Source organism: Heloderma suspectum, chromosome 3, assembly GCF_057233095.1.
Source record: "Heloderma suspectum isolate Gila_16-S chromosome 3, 16-S_ref, whole genome shotgun sequence".
Classification (NCBI taxonomy): Eukaryota; Metazoa; Chordata; class Lepidosauria; order Squamata; family Helodermatidae; genus Heloderma; species Heloderma suspectum.
In genome coordinates this window covers 109,146,106-109,171,595 of record NC_139460.1, presented here as the reverse complement: position 1 = coordinate 109,171,595, position 25,490 = coordinate 109,146,106, and the positions used below count along the sequence as shown (strand labels likewise).

Here is a 25,490-nt window from a genome sequence, read left to right as displayed (position 1 = left end):
TATGCATACAGTTTTCTCCAGAGGATTTTTATTATTGATCAAGAACAGAGAGTAAAGGTTGAGTATGTGATTGAGCATTTTTTGTGCACAAACCTACAGTGGTGTGCTATGAATTTCAAAGATTGTGCATCTGGTTTGTTCCATTCCAAGAGATCTTCTATAGCATACATGGGCAACTCCGTGCAGCCTGCTAGAGCTCTGGGGAGCCTTGCCCACATTTCCCTCACAGGCCAGCTGATCAACCATCAGATGGGCAGTGGAGAAAAGACCTGGGAAGCACTAATCCCAATGCAGCCAAGATCTAGATCAGCATCACTGGGGTGGAGCAATCCTATCTCCTGATCTCAGCAGAAGGGCGGGGAGGTTTAAACTTCCACATCCCTGTACTTTGAGATGTATGTGTGTGGGAGTTTGACTGCACAGGTGTGCATGCGTGTCCGCATGCTCTTGGAACTGCATGCTGCCCTCGGGGCCAAAAAGGTTGCAAGGAATGAAATGAACATTTTATGACATTATGCTGCTCACAGTATGTTAGAATTTAAATTTAGCAGGATATTACAAACATAAACAACCAGCCTAGCTTAGACACTATTACTAAGAGAAGAACCAGAAAATGAAATCATTGGAGAAATATAGTTAGATGAAGCCAAGACAATTTTATTTTGACCCAATTGTTGGAAATTTTTAAAAGAAGAAATCAAGCTGGTAAGTAGAGAAAATTCTGTTGGTTAAGAATTGGAAAAGCCTTAGGGCACGATACTATGGAGATCGTCAGCAGTCTCCAAAGTCAGAGGCTGCCGAGTATCCAATGCAAGATAGCTGGAGCACAGAGGCAATCCTCACCTCCGTGCTCAGGCTGCCCTGCATTTTCACTAGATGGCCGATTTCATCTGCCTAGCCACGGTGCTTCTGAGCGGAAGGGAAGGAGGCTGGGGTGAGCTTAAGAAGCTGTGTAATGCAGTGTCCCCAGTCCTCTCCCCTAGGACCACCCCCCTTTCTCCATCTTGGTGCTCCGTTTCCAAGTGAGGAGACGTAGCCAGAACCATGTTGGCTCGGAGGGGGAGCACAGTTTCTGGGCTCCGAGGTCAGAGCCCTGATTCCAGCCTTGGAACCCAGAAACTGAACAATCCTGTGTCCCTCTAGAGACTGCCTAGGGGGCATAGGATTGCTCTCTCCATGGATCAAGGTTCCTTAGGAATTTATATTAGATACAGAACAAACAAAACTGTGCAGGAATAAATTAAACTTGTGCCTCATTTAAAGAGCTCTTAATGAATGTGCTAATCCTTAATGTGCAACATTTGCATGCTTGTGTGGCTTTCCTGAGACATACCAAGCTAAGCTCTGCTCAAAGAGAATATGCATAAGGACACACTAGCAAAAGCCGGGTTGTTGTTGTTGTTCAGTCGTTCAGTCATGTCCGACTCTTCGTGACCCCATGGACCATAGCACGCCAGGCCTTCCTGTCCTGCGCTCTCTCCCGGAGCGTGCTCAAGTTCATATTCATTGCATCGGTGATGCTATCTAGCTATCTCATCCTCTGCCGTCCCCTTCTCCTTTTGCCTTCAGACTTTTCCAGCATCAGGGTCTTTTCCAGAGAGTTTTCTTTTCTCTTCGCATTAGGTGGCCAAAATATTTGAGCTTCAGCTCCAGTATCTGTCCTTCCAATGAGCAGTCAGGGATGATTTCCTTTAGGATGGACTGATTTGACCTCCTTGCAGTCCAGGGGACTCATAAGAGTCTTCTCCAGCACCACAGTTCGAAAGCATCAATTCTTCGGCGCTCAGCCTTCCTTATAGTCCAGCTCTCACAGCCATACATTACTACTGGGAAAACCATAGCTTTGATTAGACGGACCTTTGTCGGCAAGGTGATGTTTCTGCTTCTTACTATGTTGTCTAGGTTTGCCATAGCTTTCCTCCCAAGGAGCAAGCGTCTTTTAATTTCATGGCTACAGTCACCATCTGCGGTGATCTTGGAGCCCAAGAAAGTAAAATCTGTCACTGCTTCCATTTCTTCCCCTTCTATATGCCAGGAAGTGATGGGGCCAGATGCCATGATCTTCGTTTTTTTAATGTTGAGTTTCAAACCAGCTTTTGCACTCTCCTCTTTCACCCTCAACAAGAGGCTCTTGAGATCCTCTTCGCTTTCTGCCATTAGGGTGGTATCGTCTGCATATCTGAGGTTGTTGATATTTCTCCCGGCAATCTTAATTCCGACCTGTGATTCATCCAACCCGGCGTTTCTCATGATGTACTCTGCATATAAGTTAAATAAGCAGGGTGACAATATGCAGCCTTGTCGTACTCCTTTCCCAATTTTGAACCACGGTTGTTCCATGTCTGGTTCTTACTGTTGCTTCTTGACCCTCGTACAGGTTTCTCAGGAGACAGGTAAGGTGGTCTGGTACTCCCATAACTTTAAGAATTTGCCAGAGTTTGTTGTGATCCACACAATCAAAGGCTTTATTGTAGTCAGTGAAGCAGAAATAGATCTTTTTCTGGAATTCTCTTGCTTTCTCCATGATCTAGCGAATGTTGGCGATTTGATCTCTAGTTCCTCTGCCTCTTCGAAACCCAGCTTGTACTTCTGGTAGTTCTCGGTTCGCATACTGCTGAAGCCTAGCTTGTAGGATTTTGAGCATCACCTTGCTGGCATGTGAAATGAGCTCAATTGTGCGGTAGTTTGAACACTGTTTGGTGTTGCCCTTCTTTGGAATTGGAATGTAAACTGACCTTTTCCAGTCTTGCAGCCATTGTTGAGTGTTCCAAATTTGTTGGCATATTGAATGCAGCACTTAAACAGCATCATCTTTTAGGATTTTAAATAGCTCAGCTGGAATACTGTCATCTCCGCTAGCTTTGTTGTTAGTAATGCTTCCTAAGGCCCACTTGACTTCACTCTCTAGGATGTCCGGCTTAAGTTCAGGGACTGCACTATCATGGCTATCAGGGACATTCAGATCTTTCCTGTATAGTTCTTGTGTGTATTCTTGCCACCTCTTCTTCATCTCATCTGCTTCTGTTAGGTCCCTGCCTTCTTTGTCCTTTATCATGCCTGTCTTTGCACAAAACGTTCCCTTGAAATGTCCAATTTTCTTGAAGAGATCTCTAGTCTTTCCCATTCTGTTGTTTTCCTCGATTTCTTTGCATTGTTCATTTAAGAAGGCCTTCTTGTCTCTCCTTGCTATTCTCTGGAACTCTGCATTCAGTTGGATATATCTTCCCCTTTCTCCCTTGCTTTTCGCTTCCCTTCTTTCGTGAGCTACTTGTAAAGCCTCATCAGACAGCCACTTTGCTTTCTTGCATTTCTTTTTCTTTGGGATGGATTTTGTTGCTGCCTCCTGAACAATGTTACGGACCTCCGTCCATAGTTCCTCAGGCGCTCTGTCTATCAGGTCTAATCCCTTAAATCTATTCCTTACCTCCACTGTATATTCATAAGGGTTATGATTTAGGTCATACCTGAATGGTTTAGCGGTTTTCCCGACGTTCTTCAATTTAAGCCGAAATTTTGCAACAAGAAGCTCATGATCTGAGCCACAGTCAGCTCCAGGTCTTGTTTTACTGACTGTATGGAGCTTCTCCATCTTTGGCTGCAAAGGACATAATCAATCTGATTTCGATATTGACCATCTGGTGATGTCCATGTGTAGAGTCGTCTCTTGTGCTGTTGGAAAAGAGTGTTTGCTATGATCAGCGTGTTCTCTTGGCAAAACTCTATTAGCTTTTGTCCTGCTTCATTTTGTACACCAAGGCCATGCTTGCCTGTTATCCCAGTGATTTCTTGACTTCCTACTTTAGCATTCTAATCCCCTATGATGAAGAGGACATCTTTTTTTGGTGTTAGTTCTAGAAGGTGTTGTAGGTCTTCATAGAATCAACCTCACCTTCTTCGGCCTCAGGGGCATAGACTTGAATTACTGTGATGTTGAATGGTTTGCCTTGGATTCGTACTGAGATCATTCTATCGTTTTTAAGATTGTACCCCAGTACTGCTTTTCCCACCCTTTTGTTGACTATGAGTGCTACTCCATTTCTTCTAAGGGATTCTTGCCCATAGTAGTAGATATGATGGTCACCTGAATTAAATTTGCCCATGCCTGTCCATTTTAGTTCGCTGATTCCCAAGATGTCGATGTTCAATCTTGCTATCTCATGTTTGACCACCTCCAGCCTACCTTGATTCATTGATCTTACATTCCAGGTTCCTAAACAATATTGTCCTTTACAGCATCGGATTTTCTTTTCACCACCAGACACATTCACAGCTGAGTGTCCTTTCGGCTTTGGCCCAGCCGCTTCACTCTTTCTGGCGCTACTTGGAAATACCCTCTGCTATTCCCCAGTAGTATATTGGACACCTTCCAACCTGAGGGGCTCATCTTCCGGCGTCATCTCTTTTAGCCTTGTGATACGTTCCATGGGGTTTTCTTGGCAAGAATACTGGAGTGGGTTATCATTTCCTTCTCCAGTGGACCACATTTTGTCAGAACTCTCTGCCATGACCTTTCGGTCTTGGGTGGCCCTGCACGGCATAGCTTATGGCTTCACTGAGTTACACAAGCCCCTTCGCCACAACAAGGCAGTGATCCATGAAGGGGAAAAGCCGGGTAGGCTGGGGTATCCACCAATCATGGCTTGTTCAATATAAATGTTTAACTTTGGAAATCCATTTATCATGTTATGTAATAAAAATAGTAATACTGGACAAGGATATTTCCAACTAACATGTGTAATATAACAGGACTGCACAGTAACCAGTTCTCTGGATAATTAAAAGAAAAAGAAAACAGTATTCTCCAAGTCATGTAATGGAAGAGGATTACTCTGGAAAATTGTTGTTCGGTAATTTATTATTTCACTGTTTGATAAGCCGTTATTGTTGACAGGCTCTGTGGCTAAGAACTTCTTCACAAAATCTAAGCTGCCTATCCCTGAGCTTTCACACATATGGTAAGTACTGTTTTGTAATTCAGAATAATTTTCCTGTGTGCTTGTATGTACGTATGTATGTAAAACCACTGTGGCTAAAAAGTTCTTCATTCTTTTAAAAAAAATCTATCTAAAGAAATCTTAGTAATGGCTCTCGTCAAAATCACTTTGAGGTCCAAGCACAGCAGGGTGTATGTTCATCTTTCTTTTATGCTTGTTATCTTTGTAGGGCTACTGTCCCTTCTCAGCAAGACTAGAGGGATTTGAATAGCAATGTATACTAGAAATGTTCTGAAGAATATTTTAAAGAACATAATTAGCACAACAATCCAATAGGTATTTTTGTGAAGTGGATCCAGATACTTTCAGAATAGTTAAGATTACATCATAAGCTGCAGTTTTAACTATGCTTATCAAATGAAACCTAATTAGTACCTAACTTTTTAAATAAGTACAGCTGCATAATTCATCAACACTTTACTAATGAGATCCTGATTTTTTTTAAGAAACTATTTCGCTAACATTGCAAATGCCTCAGTGCAACTTCAGTTTTGTTTGAATCTTACTACATTTCTAAACTTTTAATGGGGGCTATTATCCCATTCTATAAGTATATAATCAAAAATTGCATTAAAATATCTATAGAAATCTATTCAATAAAAATGCAATATTTTCATGAGATAAGCTTTCAGAAAAACACCTTAAGGGAGCAATCCTGTGGCCACTAGACACTGTCTAGAGGGCCATAGGATATGCTCTTTTCTGGAAACTGACCTCCCCCCTTGTCCGTGCTGCCTCAGAGGCAGTGCGGAGAAGCCCCATCCTCCGCGCTCGGAAGACAAGCACGGAGCGACTGAAAAGAGGCGGGGCTGGGAGGCGTTCCAGGGTGGGGAGAACGAAGCTGCGCATACGACACATCCCGCGTGCTGTACGGCAGCTTCTTCTCCCGGTTGGCCCCCCGCCGCTAGACAGCCAAAAACGGCTGTCTAGCAAAAAAGAGCAAGGCAGGAGAGGCACGGAGGGGACGATCCCCCCATGCCCCTCCCGCCTTGCTTTGGATAGGCGGTCACCTCCAAGGTTGGAGGTGGCCGCCTATCAACTTAGGATTGCACCCTGAATGTCAAAGTAAAATATACCTGAAAAATAGCTTTCCCTCAAGATATATGTAGTGTATGTGCAAACAGGTAAACAAAGTTTTTATTTCAATAATGCTCTGAAATATGTCAATAACAGCTGTCTTATTCACAGGGAACTTAGTGATGTGGACTGTGATGGAGCATTGACATTACCAGAGTTCTGTGCTGCCTTTCACCTTGTTGTTGCTCGGAAAAATGGTTATCTTTTGCCAGACACCTTGCCAGAAACTCTACTACCTGACTGTCTTCAAACAGGTAAAGCTTCACTGTTTGTGCTTAAGACACTTAGCTTCAGTTAATTAAAATGTTCTTTTAATCAAAGTCTATTTTTAGCTGCAGTTCTGGGAAAGGAGCTCCAAAATTATGGGTTTTTAATTGTGTCTAAATGACAGGGTTGACAGAGCCAGCTTAGCAGAAAACACCAGCACAAAAGCTATAGTATGCTTGACTAATTTGTTGATGATGTGTATGTCCTGGAAAATTATTAAAGTGTTGGCTAGTGATATGTGATACAATTGGAAACTGGAGGATTTTGAACCTGTTTGCACTGCACATCTTTTATGTGTCCAGTACTATTCCTGACTACTCCATACTATGCTAACATTATGCCTGACCCTGTCTCCATCACCCTGCTGTGCACTAGCCCTGTGTGGGGAAACACGTTCAGATATGGCAAGGACTATTGGAACAAAACAACTTTTGTTTTAACATTATAGCAGCTAGTCTTGCTTTACAGGTGACAGTCTGTGGTTATTAATTATAATAGGGTCAAGACTCCCCTATACATCTTTTCTAACAAATATGGAGCCCTTTACATGTTATGGCAGTGGTATGGGAGCCCTTTTCTGTGGATCCATCCCATGATGCTGGTCTAACATTTAAAGGTTCCCCACCACATGAGCACAATTGTGTGGATCCTTACTACACAGTAAGTGCCCAGTCAGGGCTGGGATGGGAATAAAAACCAGGTCTGTTTTTACTAATTTAGTATCACCTTTAAGTTTTTGTGCCAGTTTTGTGGAACTAAAAATAAAAGCATCTTAAAGTATGTTATTTACTTTGACAAAGAGAGATACTTATGACTTCCAGGTAACATTGAGACAGCTTCCCATATTTCCAACCCAGAGAGAATGGGCCAATCTACACTAGCATTTTATCTTGGTGCTATAATGTATTATATAATATACATTATTATAATATTATTATATTATGTTATGTTATATTATATTATATTATATTATAATATTATATTATATAATAATATATAATATTATCTTGGTTCACTCTTGAGACACAAGATGCACTCATCAACCTGTTGTCCGGGCAATATTTGCCCTTCAATATTCTGCTTTTCCCCTTAGACCATTTATATGACTTTTTCCCCAGTGACTGCTGTTTTCATGTGCTAATGAGTTATGTGAGTTCCAGTCTAATGGTATTATAACTCTTAATAGCGAGAGTGGCTTCAAAGCTGTAGAACCTGTTTTGTAACACCTTCCCCACCTTCTCCTTTGACCTAGGCAGGAAATCTGTGAGTTGACCTCCTTCCCCTCCTGGGGTGGTTGGTTAGCTGTTGTAATTTGGGTGCGTGTAACTATTTTTCCGTGTGCACCTACATAGCTCTGCAGCTATGAATAACCACACCATCTTTATTTTAAAAGTTGTATTCATGCACTGCACAGGTGTGCATGCTAGGCTTAAAATGAGGCAACCAGCATGACCTCCTGCTTCTCCTGTAATTGCAGCGACATAATGTGGCTTTTGCTTGTGCTGCGGACATAAATAATAAAACACATGTGACCTTCCAAACTCCTACTTCTCCCACAATTGCAACACCATGCATGGGTATGTGGCACTTGTTCGCACTATAAATGCAGTGGATACTGCATTATATTCATTAATGTGTGCCCACAGAGTAGCAATAGCATTTGGGGGAAAAAACCTGCCACAATAGTGCCTCAGAAACATATACGGAGAGAGCGAGAGAGAGCCATCATATTGCCATCATCACTCAACATATTAAGGTAGTGCAGTTCACAGAAAACAGTGTATATAATTAATACAAGGACTGGTGTGCTTTCCTTTTTCCTTCTAGCTTCCATTAAGCCTAAAAGTGATCGTATGTTGAATTCTTATTCAGAACCATTGTCAGTAAGCCAACAAGCAAGAGACTTCAGTAGGACTGAGGTAAGAAAATCCCATCTTGCATTCATACCTTGCTAACCCTTGTCCTTACTGCATCAGGCAAAATATATCAATAGTGGCTCAGTGTTGCAAGTGCAGGCAGGTCTTTGCAATGTGGTGAGATCAGTTTGGAGACTTTGCTTCCTGCATGAGGCTAATTTAACAGCTGAGTATCAAACAATCCACACTTCACAGTTAACTTTAGCACCTTGGTTTCTATCTCCATGTCTTGCCCCCTATGCATTAATAAAATGGGCTGTCAGTAGTTATAAAAGGAACTTCTCTAGCGTCTCTTCCACTCCACCATTAAGGAGAACTGCCAAGTGCTTGGAGACATTGATTATATTTGCATGACGCAGCAGCAAATGTAGGATTGGTTGAGTGGTAGTTCAAGAAGACTTCCAGAGAGCAGCCAGAGTGTGAGTGCTTGGGTCTGTGCAACAGTCAATTGAAAAGGTACAAGCAGAGGAAGGAGCATCAGATGCAGTTCCTTGAGGGCTTCCTCTGACAGGATGCCCTCAACGTCCTCATAGGTGGAGTTGCTAGACTCCCACAGTCATTGCCTGCCTGGTTGACTCTTGGCATAGGACTCTTGGTTGTGTATGAGGCCAGTACATTCAGTTGGAAATGGTGGGGGTGGGTGGATGCTGCAAAGGTATACATGAGAATTGGGAAAAAGCTTTTTCGTGCAATGCTGGGTACTTGGATGTGAGAATGAAGCCTTGGATCAGGTGTGAGGTGAAGCTTACATCCTTAAGATCACCTATGGCCTGATCGTACATCAGAAGAGTCATTTCTCTTTCTCTAGAGACAATGTTTCATTCTAAGCTACAATAAATATAAAACTTGGTGGCTTTGGATATCTTGTTTCAAGTCCTGAACACATTTACTAGGCAGTAAGGCCCACTGAATGCTTTTGAGCAAACATGCCAAAGGTTTATTTAAAATTGACCAAGAATTGTTTAATTTGTACCTGAATAAATTCTTACATATTGAAATTTGTAACACCATCTAGTCTTTGAAATATGATTGTAAATACTGGTGTGCTTTTCTCACAATAGAAATTTATATTTTTTCTGTTTTATCTCTTTTTGAAATAATCAGCTTGAAACTGTCTGTGAGCATCCAAACAACTCAGAGCCATTGATTCTCTTTGAGTCAACTTCCCTTGATCCAGTTGGTGACAATTTATTTAGTATTTATTGCTTTACTCACTGTGTAGAACTTTACTTGTATGTTTCTGCATGTGTATTATGAAATTGTATTATGAAATCCCAGCTTCAGTCCCAGCTTCTGCCAACCTAGCAGTTCGAAAGCAAGAAATTGCAAGTAGATAAATAGGTGCTGCTTCAGCGGGAAAGGTAACAGCGTTCCGTGCACCTCAGTGTTCAGTCATGCCGGCCACATGACCACGGAAGTGTCTTCGGACAGCGCTGGCTCTTCGGCTTAAAAATGGAGATGAGCACCACACCCTAGAGTCGGACACGACTGGTTGGGGACACCTTTACCTTTTTTTATTATGAAATTGATATATGTGGAGCTGTAGAAAAATGGGAGCTTAACCTTCATTGCAGCATTTCTAGTAAACATAATGCTGGAACTATAAAATGTTGTGCTTGGATATTTGGCTGGTAGTATATGAGTTAGGTGATCTGGACCCATTCTCATAGAACACTGCACTCATGCCCCCATGAACATTTACAAAAATGTGAGTTGAGCAAAAGAGGACTGTTTGTGTTTGGTGACTTGCATAATGTTCGGTTTTCATTGTGGTCTGACACTTTACTGCACCTCCAGTGACCAACTGCCAGTTAAAAGTAATGTTAAAGAGAAGGATACTAAAGCTGAAATTCTGAATACACTTACTTGGGAATAAGCCCCATTGAACACTTCTGAACGAACATGCCTAGGATTGTACTGCATGTTACATTGTGAAGCAGTTCTACAGCTGTTTTACTTCCCAAATTCAGCCCATCACCATTCCCTATGAGACCTAATTTAACTTCAAAGCTAGATGATTTCTACAATCTGGAAACTGTAATTTGTCCCTGATGGTATTCTCCTCCAAAGGTTTCTCCAGACAATCAGTTTCTGTCAGCCTGTAGCCTCTCAAATGGCTTGATTTGTGTGCTTGTCTCTCTCTCCTCTTTCTTTTCTTTTTTAATCTTCGCAAACTACTCCTCTTCTCTCTGAAAGGAGACTTCACTTGAAGAGATGCCTGATAAAGCTTCCCTGACACAGGACACAATTAATGATGACAAACAAGGTACAATAGCAAACTGCTGTCTCTTAATTAATTAGGTTTCAGGTGGTAATAGATATTTTATACAATTCCTGTTGGCTAAGGAAAATCAATATTGTCGGAATCAGTTATACAGAACATCACTCTTGAGTAGGAAAAACAAATGAGGATGCTTTTCAATAAACACAGGATTGAAGAAAATCAAACTGATAGAAACCATAAGCCCTGCCGAGTATGTTTCATTTTTGTAATTCAGATGGATCTTTTAAAAGCATGTTGTTTGTAAGAGAGAATCACATTTGCAGTTCAGTAATGTCAGCATAAATGTCTAGACAGAGTAGAGCTACATGTTACACTAGTAAACCCGTATGTCCTAAATGAGCATCTGCTGATTAACATAGATACAAGGGCAGCAGGAAGGGATTTGGAGAATCATGCCTGCTGATTCTCCCCAGCAAATGCCCTCCACTAGTTACTTTTCCACACAGCTGGGCTTCTTTTGGTTTCTGAGCCTGGAGAGAGCACTTGCAGAGAAGAACTGGCACTTGCCTATCAGTTCTTTCCTACAAATGTCCCCCATCTTTCTATTAACATTAATTACCTTTTTTTGGAAGGGTGAGCTATAAATGTATTTAGAAAATAATAAATACATTAGCATTGCCAGGGAAACGTGTATTTTGGAGCGCTATATTTCCCCTGCAGTGTGCAATCCAGCCCTTTATATAGTACAAGGACCAGAATCTGAAGCCTAAATATAATATATTGAAAGGGTCTTCAAATGTTGCCTAGCTGTGTGGGATCCACTCTCCTGTTAATGGCTCTGACACTGCTAAGACAACATTTAAATCACCCAATCATGTATTTTATTATGATAGTTTAGACTTGCGTTATTTACATTTTAATTGTGTGTTTTTAATGTGTATGTAACCAACCTGGGGATTTTTTTTACTCAAGGTCAGCATAAACAGAGTACAAAATAGGCACACTCCATGTTAAGTGAAAGAAGAGCACAACCTGTGTAAAATTCAGCATTGTCTCTTGGAACAATGACCCTCTCTTTTCCTGATTACCATCTCCAGAATACTTTTAAAGGAAGGAAGGAAAGGTTCCCCCTGTGCAAGCACCGGGTCATTACTGACCCTTAGAGGGACGCCGCTTATGCTGGCGTTTTCATGGCAAACTATAGCGGGGTGGTTTGCCATTGCCTTCACCAGTCATGACTGCCTTTCCCCCAGCAAGCTGGGTACTCATTTTACCGACCTCGGAAGGATGGAAGGCTGAGTCGACCTGAGCCGGCTACCCGAGACCCGGCTTCCGCTGGGATCGAACTCAGGTCATGGGGAGAGTTTCGGTTGCAATACTGCCACCTACCACTCTGTGCCACATGAGGCTTTTAAAGGAACACATGCACAATTTTATACCCTGGCACCCGTGCAAAAGCAGTTTAACTGGATGTTATCTCTCTTTTAGCTATATGTTTAAGATAAATGTGTTGACAGTACAACATTTATATTTCATTGGTTATATAAAATGTAGAATGTCCTTTTTCTGGATAATTCTGTATATATGTACTTGGTTTGTGGATATTTATTTGTTCATTTAGTGGAAGGAAAGATTTGCCAACTTCACGTCATCCTCCTTCCACACAAATATTACTATTCTCCTCTGTGGGGAAGGCAGTCCTTTCTTCCCCATGTATGTCTGCTTCACCAATTCTTCTAGCAACAGAATGATAACAAGCAGACATTTCTGTGGGAGTAGCACATTTTAACAGATTTGCGGAAGAGACAGGAGTTCAGATTTTGTGTAAAGCAGGGGTCTTGGGAGAGACCCAGAATTTCATTTCTCACTCTAATCTCTCTAGAATATAATTGTTCTAATTTTATAAGAAAACAGTTTTTCTTATGTTCTGATAAAGTATGCAAATATATGTAAATACATAGATCTGATCTACCTAGCTACTAATGTTAAAGTTTCCTGCAGACTTTTTCCTGTGCTTTGAAAATTTTACATCTTAACTAATATAAGGGTAATTTAGTGTTGGGAGGTCTATACCTGTAGGGTATTGCAGGAAACAACAAAAACATTCATGATGCATTTTGAAGCTTGTCTCTGTTATGGAACTTCAAGTTTGATCTTAGAGAGACATAGTAATTCTGTGCATGAGTGAACTGAATTCTGCTTTTCAGGAACGAGATACAGGGCCCATACACATGACAAAACTGATGTGCTGAGAATGTGGAGTGTGTAGTTCCATGTAGAGTTCTGGATATCGTCACCTAATTGTGTGTGTTGGTCACTATCTACCCAGTTCACAAATCAGCCCACGCTTACACCATGCAGGAAAACTGACTAGTGGCACAGTAGATACCAAGTTGCAAGCTATAAGTGTACTGAAGCAATTGCAAGATACATTCCTTGCTCAATACTAGATGTTTCGTTCAACCCATATTCCCATTATACCAACCCAAAACAATCAAATGGCTCAGAAAATCTGCTTTTCTTCTTTGTTTATGGTTCAGTCTAACCCCTGAAGGGGGGAAAAGTTTGGGATTGAGGATGAGGCATTTGTGCTGTAAGCTGTACCAAAGCAGTTGTCATAGGGCTCAAGGGGTACAGGGTACTAATCCTGGACTTGTCACTGTGTGGCTTTAAGGGAAGGTCTTGAATTCCAGATGTCAGTCCACCAATCATTACTGATGCACAATATGTTTGCTTCAGTGAGCTTCCCACTCACTCCCTTTGGAATAAATTGCTTAGCTCCAGGGCTTGGTGAATTATTCTTAGGCACTGTGAACATTGGAGAGCAAAGCGCTTTCTTTCCATGGTCCTGCTCATGAACAGCTATAGGGTGCCCTACTACTGGCAGCAAGCACCTCTCGTTCCTGGTGTATGTGTGGCTGGTCCTGGCAGCGTGCGCACAGCCCCTACCACCTGCAGCAGCAATGTAGCGCTTCCAGGGGCAAACCCTCAAACAACTAGAAATGCAAGTTTCTGGAAGGGACAGGTCACGCCTTCCAGAAACTTGTGTTTCTAGTTGTTTGGGGGCTTGCCCACGGAAGCACTACATCATCGCTGGAGCTGGCCCTACGTGCAATGGGATCCAGAGTTGCTCACCACCAACAGTAGGGCACCATTGCACCTACCCAAAGTTCCCACCAACAAAAACTATGGGTTGCATCCAAAGGTGCTTAAACAAAGGAGTAATCTCCTTCACAGAAGGAGATTGGATTAAGCAAAAGTCGGGTGATTTTTTCCCATCCTCCTTTTCCTGCAATGCCATGCTGTTCCAGAAGCCCCCACCCTACCCCTCCAATTGGATTTCAGGGGCAAGGGGGATCCAAGAGCAGAACTCCACTCATGGAGTTCTGGATCCAACTTCATGGGCCCTGAATCCCGCTGAATATTTATTTTTATTTATATATATGAATGATTATTCAAGTGTGGCTCTTGATATCTCTTAGCATTTACACATGTGTGGTTATTTTGGGCCATTAGAAATGAAGTACTAGGGTTTCATATAGGAACATAGAAGAATAATGTTCTGCATATCTATTTGTAAACATGCTATCTCTTTATAATGCATCATCTTCTATAAAGATACATAAAGTATTAATAAGAATGAGAAGTAGTACTTTATAGGAGTTCTAACTGAACTTGGTTATAGGTATAGCCTTTTGTTCTCAACTGAATAATTAATATCAAATAGTATTCCACTATTTGTTTTTATAAAGGTCTGAAAGTTAGCGCATCTGCCCAAACAATACCAAAGGAATTTAAAGCATCTCAGCACTTGGCTGTCAAAACAGGTATGTAAAAAATCCTATATAAAATAACGAGCATAGTTCCTTGGTAATGTAGAATCTCTAAGCCTACTTGGCACTTGCTTTCGAGCAAAATATATTTAGTATTATGTGCATGTGAGAGAGAAAGAGAAAAGAATCTTCTTTCTGGCCACTTTCCCCACAACAGACATAATTGTATAAATCATTTTCAGGTCCCCCCACTCACCTTTTTTCTAAACTAAATAGACCCAAATGGTGTAACCTTTCCTAGTAGAGGAGTTGCTCCAGCCTCCTGATCACACTCCCCTTCCATAGCAGCCTCTCCACTTTCTTCAGGAGATTTCCCCTGCCCCTCAGATTCTCCAGAGAAGCATTTCAGTGGTGGAGTACAGGAGGCTGCAGAAGGGATAAAGGGACAGGAAACGTTCATTCTGTCAACTTTCTGAACTTATTTTCGGATCCAGGGCAGTGTTTTCTTAATTACTTCTTCCTAAGGAGTAGTTTAATTGTGTTCAATAATGGACAAATTAAATATATCTTAATTTTTAATGGCCTAGTAATAATAAACAATATGAATAAATTCGATTTCTAATTACATAGGCATGGAATGTTTTAGGGCTTCATGAAGCAAAGGATGTAGTGAATTATACTGATCATAGTTTTTTATATTTCTGATAGCTAACAACCCAGTACTAGGACTCGGTAGAACTTCCTTCCAAGGAAACGCATTTAGGATCAGGCTATTTATCCAAGATTGGATCTCCGTCTCTGAGGGGGGACCTTCCTCTTTGCCCTTGAGGGGAAACTCCACTATATCCTAGGGGCCCTGGGACCATCGGATTGCTCTTATGGAATCTTAAAAAAAAAGAAAAAGAAACTATTGGCAGCAGATTTAGAATATAAATATAGTCAAACAACAAGCCACACATATTCAGTTTCTTACGCATGTGATTCTGATTTAAACACCAACTGTTTAAAAAGTTATCTGTATTGATTTTCATAGGAGTAAGAATAATGAAAGGGAGAGTCAACTTTGTTCATAATGTATAGTATCTGAAAAGCTGTTACTTCAACACTACCCTTTGCTTTTGGATGGTGAATTCATGAACGTGGGAGAAAATATACTTCAAATCACTTTTTAAGTCCTTTTCTAAAAAAAGATTTCCATCACAGGATTCAGCTCATTTTGCATGAGGGCTGGCAATTTTTAGAGATGGAATTCCTTCATTGGATTAAAGAAGATGTACACACTCATAATATAGTATCACTAGTAGCTGTTAATGACTAGGCTTAGGAAGGAATTCTGTCTGCAAATATTCCATCACTTTTTATTCTGTGGCATCTTTTCACTCCTTACTCTTTTCCTGTTTTGTCTGTCTAAGATGCTAGACTGCTGAAGTACCTCTGAATACATATGATTCCTAAATCCCAGTATTTTAACTAAAGAGAAGTATGTTCTCAGTCTGATACTTTTTTTCTGATACTAGGAGGAGGGCTTTTTCTGTTGTGGCACCCCGGCTCTGGAATGAGCTCCCTAGTGAGGTTCGCCTGGCGCCTACATTGTATTCCTTTCGGCGCCAGGTGAAGACCTTTTTATTTTCCCAGGCATTTTAGCATTTTAGCTTTCTAAATTTTTATCTTTGCTGTTTTAAATCTGTATTTTAAACTCCTGCACTGCTGCTAGGTTTTATTGTGGTTGTATTGTTATATTGTGGTTTTAATGTTCTATATATTTTAAATTGTTTTATTGTGTGTTGTTTGGATTTAATTTTTGTGAACCGCCCAGAGAGCTTCGGCTATTGGGCGGTATAGAAATAAATAAATAAATAAATAAATAAATAAATAAATAAATTTTGGAAACTGTATTTTGTATAAATCCAAAATTGCACTACTTGCTCATGTACCAGATACGGTTGCTGCCTCCTGTTCTATAGCCAATCTGGGGACGTTTTTGAGATCAAATGCTGGAAGTGGCAGCAGAAAGTGGTGCACTTGCTCACTGCCTAATTTGATGGCTATTTTTCACAAAGCAAAAAAGAAAAGTCCATTGGTACAGGCTTCTGGTACATTTGCCTGAAGTAAATTCAATGAAGAGTCTTGTGGCACCTTAAAGACTAACACATTTATTCTGGTATAAGGTTTTGTGGACTATAGCCCACTTCATCAGATGCACTGAGTATTATGGAGAATTTGGGGGTTTTATACAGTGCATATTGGGGCAGGGGGGGGGCGAGAGAGAACTGTAAACACTGAGGTTAGAAGGAAATTCAGTGCAGAAAGTACTGACGGTGACAATCTGGCTTCCATAGTGCCAGAATGTTTGTGTTATTAGCAACAACTGTACTGTCAATGCCCACTGTTAATAATGTTATTGTCACGTTTAGTCTTTAAGGCAGGGATCCCCAATCTTTTTGGACCCATGGGCACATTTGGGAATTTGAGAAACTGATGTGGGCAAAATGGCTCCCATGGAGGATGTGGCTAGTCACATAATGGCTGCTGTGGAGGCCTGGCTAGTTAAAAGAGAGCTAAAGAGTTGGTAGGGAGAGAAATAGTGAGGCTAGAAGGAAGGAGAAAATAGCAAGGCAAAGGGGGAGAAGGGAGAGAAAGAGCAAGGCTAGTGGCGAGAAAGGGAGAGAAAGAAGATTGCCCTAACAGTTTCCAAGGTATTTCTTAAAACTATTTTTTGAAGGGGGCATGGAGGGGAGAGTTTCATGGGCATCATGGAGGTCCCCATGGGTTCTGCATTGGGGACTCCTGCTTTAAGCTGCCACAAGAATCTTTGATGTTTTTGCTGCAGTAGACTAACACAGCTACCCTCTGGAAATGGCCTGAAGAAGTTATTTACTCCTGAAAATGAAACATGTTTTGTATTTTAAAATGAAACATATTCAGGTGCTCAGTAGTGCTGTTTGCAGATAGCACATGTTTACAGTAATTTATTTTGATGTGTCACTGGTAATTACAAGGTGTCTGATGTCTTGAGAATGTTTGTAACAAGTCATCTTTTGTTACAGTTGCTCAGGAGTCAAACACACTGAAAGCAAGACCGAGGTCCAGGTAAGTAAAACCAAGAACTCCTCATTTCTTCAGAAGCAATAGGCAGACTATAAATGAGAAGCATGGCTGGAAAACCCCTTGCTCCTAAGGCTAAATATTTCCTGTAAGCATATAGTTTGCTTTGGTAGAGAAGAAGGGCACATGTACGTCATGTCATCGTTAGATACCATGGCTAACATATTTTCGTGGCTGTATGATCTTTTAATATCTCAGTAAAATACAAGACCTGGAGCAGTAACCAATGCTCATTTCTGGAAGGGGTAGAAATGCTCGTTTCTGGAAGGGACAGGTCGCTTCCGCTCGTTTCAGGGCTTGCCCCCGGAAGCACTACATCACGGCCGCAAGCTTGCGGATCACATCTAGCAGGGCTGAGCGAATGCAGACCACAGTCGCCAGGGCCAGCCACATGTGCAAGGCCCCGCCCTGTTGGATCCTGCCCCTGGCTCCCACACAACCAGGGTAAGAAAATTATATTAATTGTAAAATCCTTCAAGGCAAAATTAGTCATTCAGGGATTATTTTGGTTTAATTAATCTCACTTCAGTACTGAGGTAAGGGTAGGAATTTAAAATAGTGCTTCAGTATGTGTGAATATCCTTATATAAAAAATATAAAGGTGGCCTAAGTTTGCCCATTATCAACAGCTTGCCTTCTCTCTTACCATTGCAAGTTTGGCAGCACCTGCTAGTTCCTTTTCTCATCAACTGTAAAGAAATTTCTGTTGTACTTCATTTTTTGTTTTGGGGGTCTTAGTCTGTCAAGCACAATGTATTGAAGTGAGTAGTAGCTCCATGTTGTCAGTGCTCATTTGAGTAAAGACTGCAACCTTGCAGAGGGAAAAAAGATTACATCAGCAGAAAAAATGTTCTCGCCCCGCAGTCTTATCCTTTTTATTTAGTATTTTAAACCAGTTGCTAGCAGGCCTCTACAGGACTGCTGTGTTTATAAGTTCATTTTTTAAAAAGTGGATCAAATGTATTGATTCATGAGGTATAATCCCTGCACCTTTGGTCATCCAGCCATGTCAGTCCCTTTCCTGTCCACACTGAAGCTGAGGGCAATTGCAGAACCAGCACACAGTATGCAGTTTGACAAGTGAGATTCACATGCTGGCATGGTAGAAAAATGACTTCCTTTTTGGGGTGCTGGCTTTTCCAATTCAGTGCTGAATGGAGAGCATATGCATTTCCTATCCAGATGTGCCCTAATAACAACCAGAAGATGGATGTCTTAGTGGATAGATCCTTGTCTATTCTAGCATGTTTTAGAAAACAAGTCCTTCAGTGGGAATAGGTCCACCATATGCCTTTCTCTACATATATAAACTGTTTGCAATGCATAAGTTATTACATTATTTTCAAATGCTAGCTGTCTCTGAAAGCAACCCATTTTAAAACATCAGTTTTACTTTTCAAAGTCCGAACTGCTAAGAACTGTACACACTGCCCCTGTTCACAATGAATCACATTTACCCATAGTGACTTAAATACACCACCATGGTATGCAGCTACCAGCAGGCACACATTCCATAAATGACTCCCCCCCCCCCCGTAAATTATTGGGTCATGTGAAACCAGTAAGGGTGGGTTGTTAGCATGGTTAACAAACCACTCACAACCCATGGGCTGTTTTAGGGTTGTGGATAGTTTGTTAACCACACCAACAACCCACCTTGTTGGGTTCACACAACTCAACAAGCTATGGGGGAGGGATTATGAAATGAGTGCCTGTGAGCCCTTGCATTCATCATGGTGGCTTAAATAATTATTTAATTATTTACTTACTTACTTAATTAATTAATTAAATTATTTTAAGCCGCCATGGGTTGATTTGATCATGCAGACCAGGTCACCGTATGTGTTCTGCACACTTCCCCTCGCTTGTTCCTTGTTCAGCAGCTTGATTTGTATGCAGTCGGTGGCCCTGTCTTACTTCCAACCTTTCTGTACACAGTACTAGCCACACAGTGGTTTGTTAAACATTAAGCTTAGATAAGTTGCGTGCATGGTCCATGAGTGTAGTTTCCCCATGTGACAGCTGAAGAGCCAGGTCAGCAAATAACTGAGAATGGATGTTAAAATATACTGTTTTTTTAAAGGAGCCTTGAACTAAAAAGAGAACTTTATCCTAATTCCACTAAAAAAAATGTGCCTGCACAGTGCTGTGCCCTGGTTTGTATGCCTGGAGGCAGTGACACTGATCACATGGTGAAGCACACTCCCTTCTCCTATTTACGTAGTGGAATGATCTCATTCTTTTCACCACCATGGCAATAATGTTTAATGCGAAGCAAGTGCTCTGTTCAAACACCCAATCAATGGGATGGGTGTGGGGATGTAGGGAGAATAATACAAACTGGGTCCATCTTGTAAGGACAGCAGTACCCTCTCCAAACTTATAGACTGAGGATACGTCATATTTTAATGAATAATTTCCAATCAAACAAAAATACTGCTCTATCAAATTCCTCCAGTGCCTGTTTACAACAGTCTTTGCCGTATGCATGAAACACAAGTAATTTCCCCCACTCCTTTAATTTTTCTTCTTTCCCCTGAGGTCTTATTCTAGCACATCTATTGAAGATGCAATGAAAAAAGGGGGAGAACCACCAACTCCCCCACCAAGGCCACAGAAATCGCATTCCAGAGCATCCTCCTTAGATCTAAATAAAATCTTCCAGCAAAACACACAAGGTAAAATTGCACAGTCCTTTAAACCTGGCCTCAGCTCCTTCAGAATTTTTAATGACAAGAGTTTAAAGACAACTGAAATATTTGCACAGGTACTTACAGCTGGTTCACACATGTGTCTTCATCTCTTGATGGCTGCAATATCAAATGAGAACTTGAATATGTAAATGAGTCATTTTATGCCACAGATAAAACTTCCATATCACCCAGTGTCAACTCAACTTGACAGTGTTCTTCAGCGGGTCATTGGACTGATTTTCAATGGACTCAACAAGGAAGTGTGAAATAGTGTATATGGATGTGTGAGCCAGTCCTTTGTTTTTCATGTATGCTGGTGTACTGCTGAACAACGTATTCCTCTGTATAACCAGGCAGTGTTGCTCTATACTCAAACTTCCATTGCTTGAACAGGCAATCTTGTCACTTTATCAGATCCTGGACTGTGCACAGCATGCTGGCCAAATATTGTAGTCTTTCAGGTGCTTTATACACCCCATGTTTTTGCAGGGATTTATCAAGTACTTAATAGGCTCCAATCCATGACTCTTGGGCGTGATCAGATCTGGCTTAAGAGAGCATGACTGCATGTCAGCAAAGTTTAAGATCCATGCATAAGAAGGAGTCTTCCTTTGGTTCAGGAATAACAGGATGGTTTTTATTTGTAAAATAAAAAGGGATGGTGAGGCTTTAGCTTATCATGGAACAACCTTCACATTTTATTGCTTAAGTCTTTGTGCCTTTTTTTGTCTGATACCAGCCCTTGGCAACTGCCTGGATATTTTTTTCCATTAGGCATTTTTCAAAAGTCACACTGTCACACTTCAGTGGAAGGGAAAACTGTCACTTTAGATGCATATCAAAACTGACAACACCTCTGCTGGATGAGTAAAGTGCCATTATTTTGCAAAGTTGCTTGTGATCTTTGCTTGTAAAATTCTTGGAGTTACCTATGGATCCATCATATGGTGGATTTTGTCCCTTTTAAATCATCTGAGAAACCAGGTATATAAGGGTTGTTTCTTAGGGTTCCTCTTTTGTAGTTTGCTTTACTGCTAAAGGTCTATTTAAGGAATAGTAGCAAAAGTGAGAATACTACGGTAATGTAGCATCCTCTGTCTCAAGGGTGGGCAACTTGTGGCCCTCCAGATTGTTCTACAACTCCCATCAGCCCTAGCCAGCATAGCCAGTGGTGAGGGATGATGGGAGTTGTAGGACAAAACATCTGGAGGGCTACAGGTTGCCCATCCCTGCAGTATTGGAATTATATCTGCATTAAAAAGCTGGGAAATACTTCTGTTTCATCAGCTTAGGTGTCAAACACATTACTGTTTAAATTTCTTAAGTAATTTTAGGAAGCTGATGAAAATTCAAGAGTAGATAAGGTTTGCTTGACCATCTCCCACAATTATTGGAACAGCTGCTAACCTGTGTAGCACAGAACATGGCAAGCAAGGGTGCTATTTCATACTGGGTTTGTAAATATTGTCCAATATAACTTGTGCTTCATTTTGCGCTAAGTGTGGTGGGTTGTTACTTTCAGTCATGTAATTAAAAATACTCAGTTCCTTTCTGCTTCTCCTTAGTAATCTAAGGCTGCTATCATGTTATAATACTGTACTATTTTTCTTAATTGCATGTGTAATAGCAGTATGGTTACAGTCCTTAGCCATAAACCAATTTTTGTAGTCCTTTCAGATGAGTGCACTTTTGTACAGAGGCTCAATTCAGAATTTATGGCTCCTCCGCTCAGGCTGATGTGCTACTTCCTTCTCCATTTCATGGTTCAAGATAAGTGCAGTTTGATACCATCGTTTGCCTCCAAACTTGAAACTGAACTGTGGTTTCAATCTCTGGTTCGGAGGCAGAATATGGTTAGCAGTAACTATAGTTTCCCAAATCATATGTCATGAGAAACTGTAGTTATCTCAGATCATGAAATGGAGCGGAAAAGAGCACACTAGCCAAACAGAGAGGAATCTAAGAAGGGGGCACCAGATTTATTGCCTCCATGACATCTGAACTGAGCCAATGACTTAATGAGCCTCTAGAAATTATATCAGAAGAGTTTGGTTTCCCCAAGTACAGTTAAGAGAAAAGGATTATTTGGTTTGGGATTGGAATTCATCCAGTGCAAGCCCCTGTGCAGACAAAGTAAATAAGAACAACTACTGTGGATATTTCTTAAAAATGCATTTGTATCCCACTCTTTGTTCAGAGAAGCATTTTAGGCTCACAACAATCCTGTATTGGGCTGAGATGGTAACTTGCCCAAGACCATTTTATGAAGTTTATACTCAAGTGGAGATTCAAACCTGTTTTCCACATTTAAGCCCAGTAGTCTGTACCACACTGGCTGTCATCTGGAGTGATTTGGGGTTCCCAAGAGAAGAATAGAGCCTGCAAAATCTGCTGTTGTCCAGTTGACCCTAGAGCCAATCAACAGATACAGCACAAAATATATGACACAGAGCCCATATTGCCATCCACATTGTGTTTATTGATAATTACCAACCCACCCAACCCTTTATTCCTAATCCAGTAAGTAGACATCTCAGTCCCTGAACACAGAATAGAGGTTGTGGAGCAGCCCTTAAATTTTCTCAACTGTTTGCATCACTTAAGAACTGTTTGCATCACCTAAAATGAGGCCCACCTTACACTTTGGAGAAACATGGACTTAAGGGATATTTGTACTGACAGTAAAAATGTATACTGAGTTCCTGGTCATATATTCATAATCTCTAAAACAAAGAGGACTGAGATATTTAACTCTAATCTTGAAGGAAGGAAGGAAGGAAGGAAGGAAGGAAGGAAGGAAGGATAGACAGACAGACAGACAGACAGACAGACAGACGGATGTGCAGGTCAGCTGTGGTATTTGATCAGTATAGAAAATAGTGACTTGGTTTTTTCTATACCTCCAGCTACTGTCTTTGACAAGTAGGAATACACTGTGATATGTATGTATCATGATGCAGTGAACTAGAAAAGCATTAATGATCAAATGTATCCATGCTGCCTTTTGTGTTTCTGCTTTGCAAACCAAAATAGAATATTTTCTAGTTCCAATACTCCTTCCACTTGGCCTTGCCTTTCACTGCTGCAAACTGTGCAAACGGCTGTTTAATTTCTTGAACAGAAGAGCTGGTATGTGCCAGCAATTTGCCTCATGCTGCATTCCTATGCTGTGTTCTTTTTGATCATGCTGCGTTTATTACTCCGATCAGTAGATTAAATTAAGAAAGGTGGTGACTCAGACTAGTCTTTCAAGTTTTAAATGGTTGCATAAAAAGTAGCAAAGTTCACCCATAGTATACTTAACATATTGCTTAAATTAAGATACTGGATAAAATAAATTATGTATACTTAGTGTAACTGAAGTCAATTGCCATGATCCTAGGAGATAATACGATGGTGCAAGAGAAAGTGAATACCTACCTGGAGTTCATTGCTAATCATCTTTTATTGCAACTCCAAACCCAAAATGACAAACATACGTGCACTTTAAGTGGTTAGTGTTGGAAATTGTTGTGGTGAAAGATAAAGAAATGACCAGATGAATGCTTGAATCTGACTTGGGGATCATGTGGAATGCTCCTAAATCCTGTGCAGGATGGGTGAAGGATTACAGCTGTGGCTTTCAGAGAATAAAAAGAGAGAATTTCAGAGTCCTATAATGTTTACCTGCTTCAGTGCAGAGTATGAATTTGGAGCTATGATGAAACCACATGAACAAACTGATGGGTGTATGCAAGTGTTAAATAAGGGCATTCAGTTCCTGTTCTCATCATCACCTACCAGTATAGTGGTCTGTACTGAACTGTCTGTAGTGGTCTTTTTTAAATGCAGAGATATTCTTCAGTAAGAACACAAATGCATGTGAAATAGGAACTGGGTATGCACCTGGGGTTTTCCCTTAGCCTTCTATACTAACAGGAAAGTCATACAAAGCTTCTACCTGTAAAGGGTGAATAGGAAGGTTAAATGTACTAGTTTGTTTAGCTTGCTTTACGGAAGAGATCCACTGATGAAAGGTTATTCTCTCCCCAGAAGGACTTGTACAAATCCTGAATAAATCCTGCTAGGTTTTATTCTGGTTGTACTGTTATATTGTATGATTTTAAGCTTTCATATTTTATATAGTTTTATGCTGCACTTTGCGGATTTAATTTTTGTGAACTGCCCAGAGAGCTTCGGCTATTGGGCAGTATTGGAATGGAATGGAATGGAATGGAATGGAATGGATGAATGAAATCAGCACTCTCCTTCTCAGGATCCTGGCCTGGTTAGTTACAAGCTAAATATTCAGAGCCAAATATTTGAAAACAGTTTTCACATTCTAGAGTAGTAAACAAAATTAGAACTTAAAGCAAAATACAAGAACATCTTTATGTTGGGACCTCACTCAAGCGCTGCAGTGGGCCCTATAGTTTACAGTCAGAATATGATCAAAAGTGGTCTGTAAGAGTTTGGAACCCTATTCAGTAGTGAGAAGCCCATGGCCTAAGAGTTTGGCTATGCCTAGTTACTCATGTAATATCAGGAGAAAGGGGGGCTGGTTTGGGCCTAATCAGTCTGTGGAATGCCAGAATAAGTGTGAGCTTATTTCTGTCGGTTTTCTCAGAGAAAAGCAGGGGGGAGTTGAGTCATTCCCATCCAGCTGCCAGTTTTCGACCTTGAATGTCATGCCTACAGTTAAGAAAGCTAACAGCCTCACCATGAGAAACTAGCAGAAGGGGCGGGGGTTTTCAGAGGTGTCAAACAAGCTGAGACGTCAACTCCAGAGGGCAGAACAGAGACAGCCTGTTTGGCATGGGGCTTATTTGTGGGCTACAATCCCCAGTTGGTTCAAGAGATGTGTTATCGCAGCCCCACCTTTTTAAGCAGCTGGGAGCTAGCCTAATTTTTCAACCTTTCTGTTACTTCCCTTATCTCCTCCCTCTTACACCACCTAGACTGAAGAAGAGTTCCAGAGAACTCGAAAGCTTGCACCATCTTTTGTGGCATTTTGTTTAGTTCTAATAAAGGAATTGCTTAACTGTGGGTTTGGGGTTTTTCCCCTGGAGTTTGACTGTATTTTATGCAAGATCAAAGGGATAGGAAAGCTTCAAGCTGGTGCTGGTAAATATAAATTGCTGCTTTCTAGCACCAGCTTAAGGTGTGATGCTCATTTGATTTTTCCGATTTTGGTGCTCCTCCCACCCCTCCGTTATGTAAAGCGCTTTGGACGGAGGAAATGTGGTATACATAAAGCCTTGCATGGCTCAGGACCACAATACCTGACAGAGTGCCTCTCCTCACATGAACCTACCTGTACACTATGTTCAACATCTGAGGCCTTCCTCTCAGTCCCCCCTCTTAGGACTGCTTGGAGGGCTGCAACAAGGGGAGAGGGCCTTCTCAGTGGTGGCCCCCCAATGGCCCGCCCGGCACCAACGTTGTTATCTTTTTGGCACTAG

General features: G+C 41.2%; 1 protein-coding gene and 1 long non-coding RNA gene across 9 annotated transcripts in view; one reads left to right on the top strand and one right to left on the bottom strand.

The window, feature by feature from the left end:
* Positions 1 to 25,490, top strand: part of REPS2 (RALBP1 associated Eps domain containing 2) — a 112,486-nt gene that overhangs the window by 48,686 nt on the left and 38,310 nt on the right. For all 7 annotated transcript variants that reach the window (XR_014789175.1, XR_014789176.1, XM_084844094.1 and 4 more), the window contains 8 exons: positions 4,892 to 4,955; positions 6,183 to 6,325; positions 8,166 to 8,257; positions 9,359 to 9,430; positions 10,451 to 10,520; positions 14,231 to 14,305; positions 17,299 to 17,341; positions 19,898 to 20,034. Coding sequence is in view for 5 of the 7 variants with exons in the window: in XM_084844094.1 (XP_084700220.1) it covers positions 4,892 to 4,955; positions 6,183 to 6,325; positions 8,166 to 8,257; positions 9,359 to 9,430; positions 10,451 to 10,520; positions 14,231 to 14,305; positions 17,299 to 17,341; positions 19,898 to 20,034 (696 nt within the window). In the remaining 2 variants the exon portion in view is untranslated. The remainder of the gene's footprint in view (positions 1 to 4,891; positions 4,956 to 6,182; positions 6,326 to 8,165; positions 8,258 to 9,358; positions 9,431 to 10,450; positions 10,521 to 14,230; positions 14,306 to 17,298; positions 17,342 to 19,897; positions 20,035 to 25,490) is intronic.
* LOC146350052 (uncharacterized) overlaps positions 10,372 to 25,490 on the bottom strand; it is a 33,134-nt gene continuing 18,015 nt past the window's right edge. The window contains exons 2-6 of one of the 2 annotated variants that reach the window (XR_014789178.1): positions 22,344 to 22,457; positions 20,132 to 20,166; positions 18,003 to 18,167; positions 14,508 to 14,677; positions 10,372 to 10,443 (exon numbers count right to left, since the gene is read on the bottom strand). This is a non-coding gene — a long non-coding RNA (uncharacterized LOC146350052). Of the gene's footprint in view, positions 10,444 to 13,915; positions 14,678 to 18,002; positions 18,168 to 20,131; positions 20,167 to 22,343; positions 22,458 to 25,490 lie in introns of those variants that run through there. The other variant, XR_014789177.1, reaches the window with a different exon arrangement.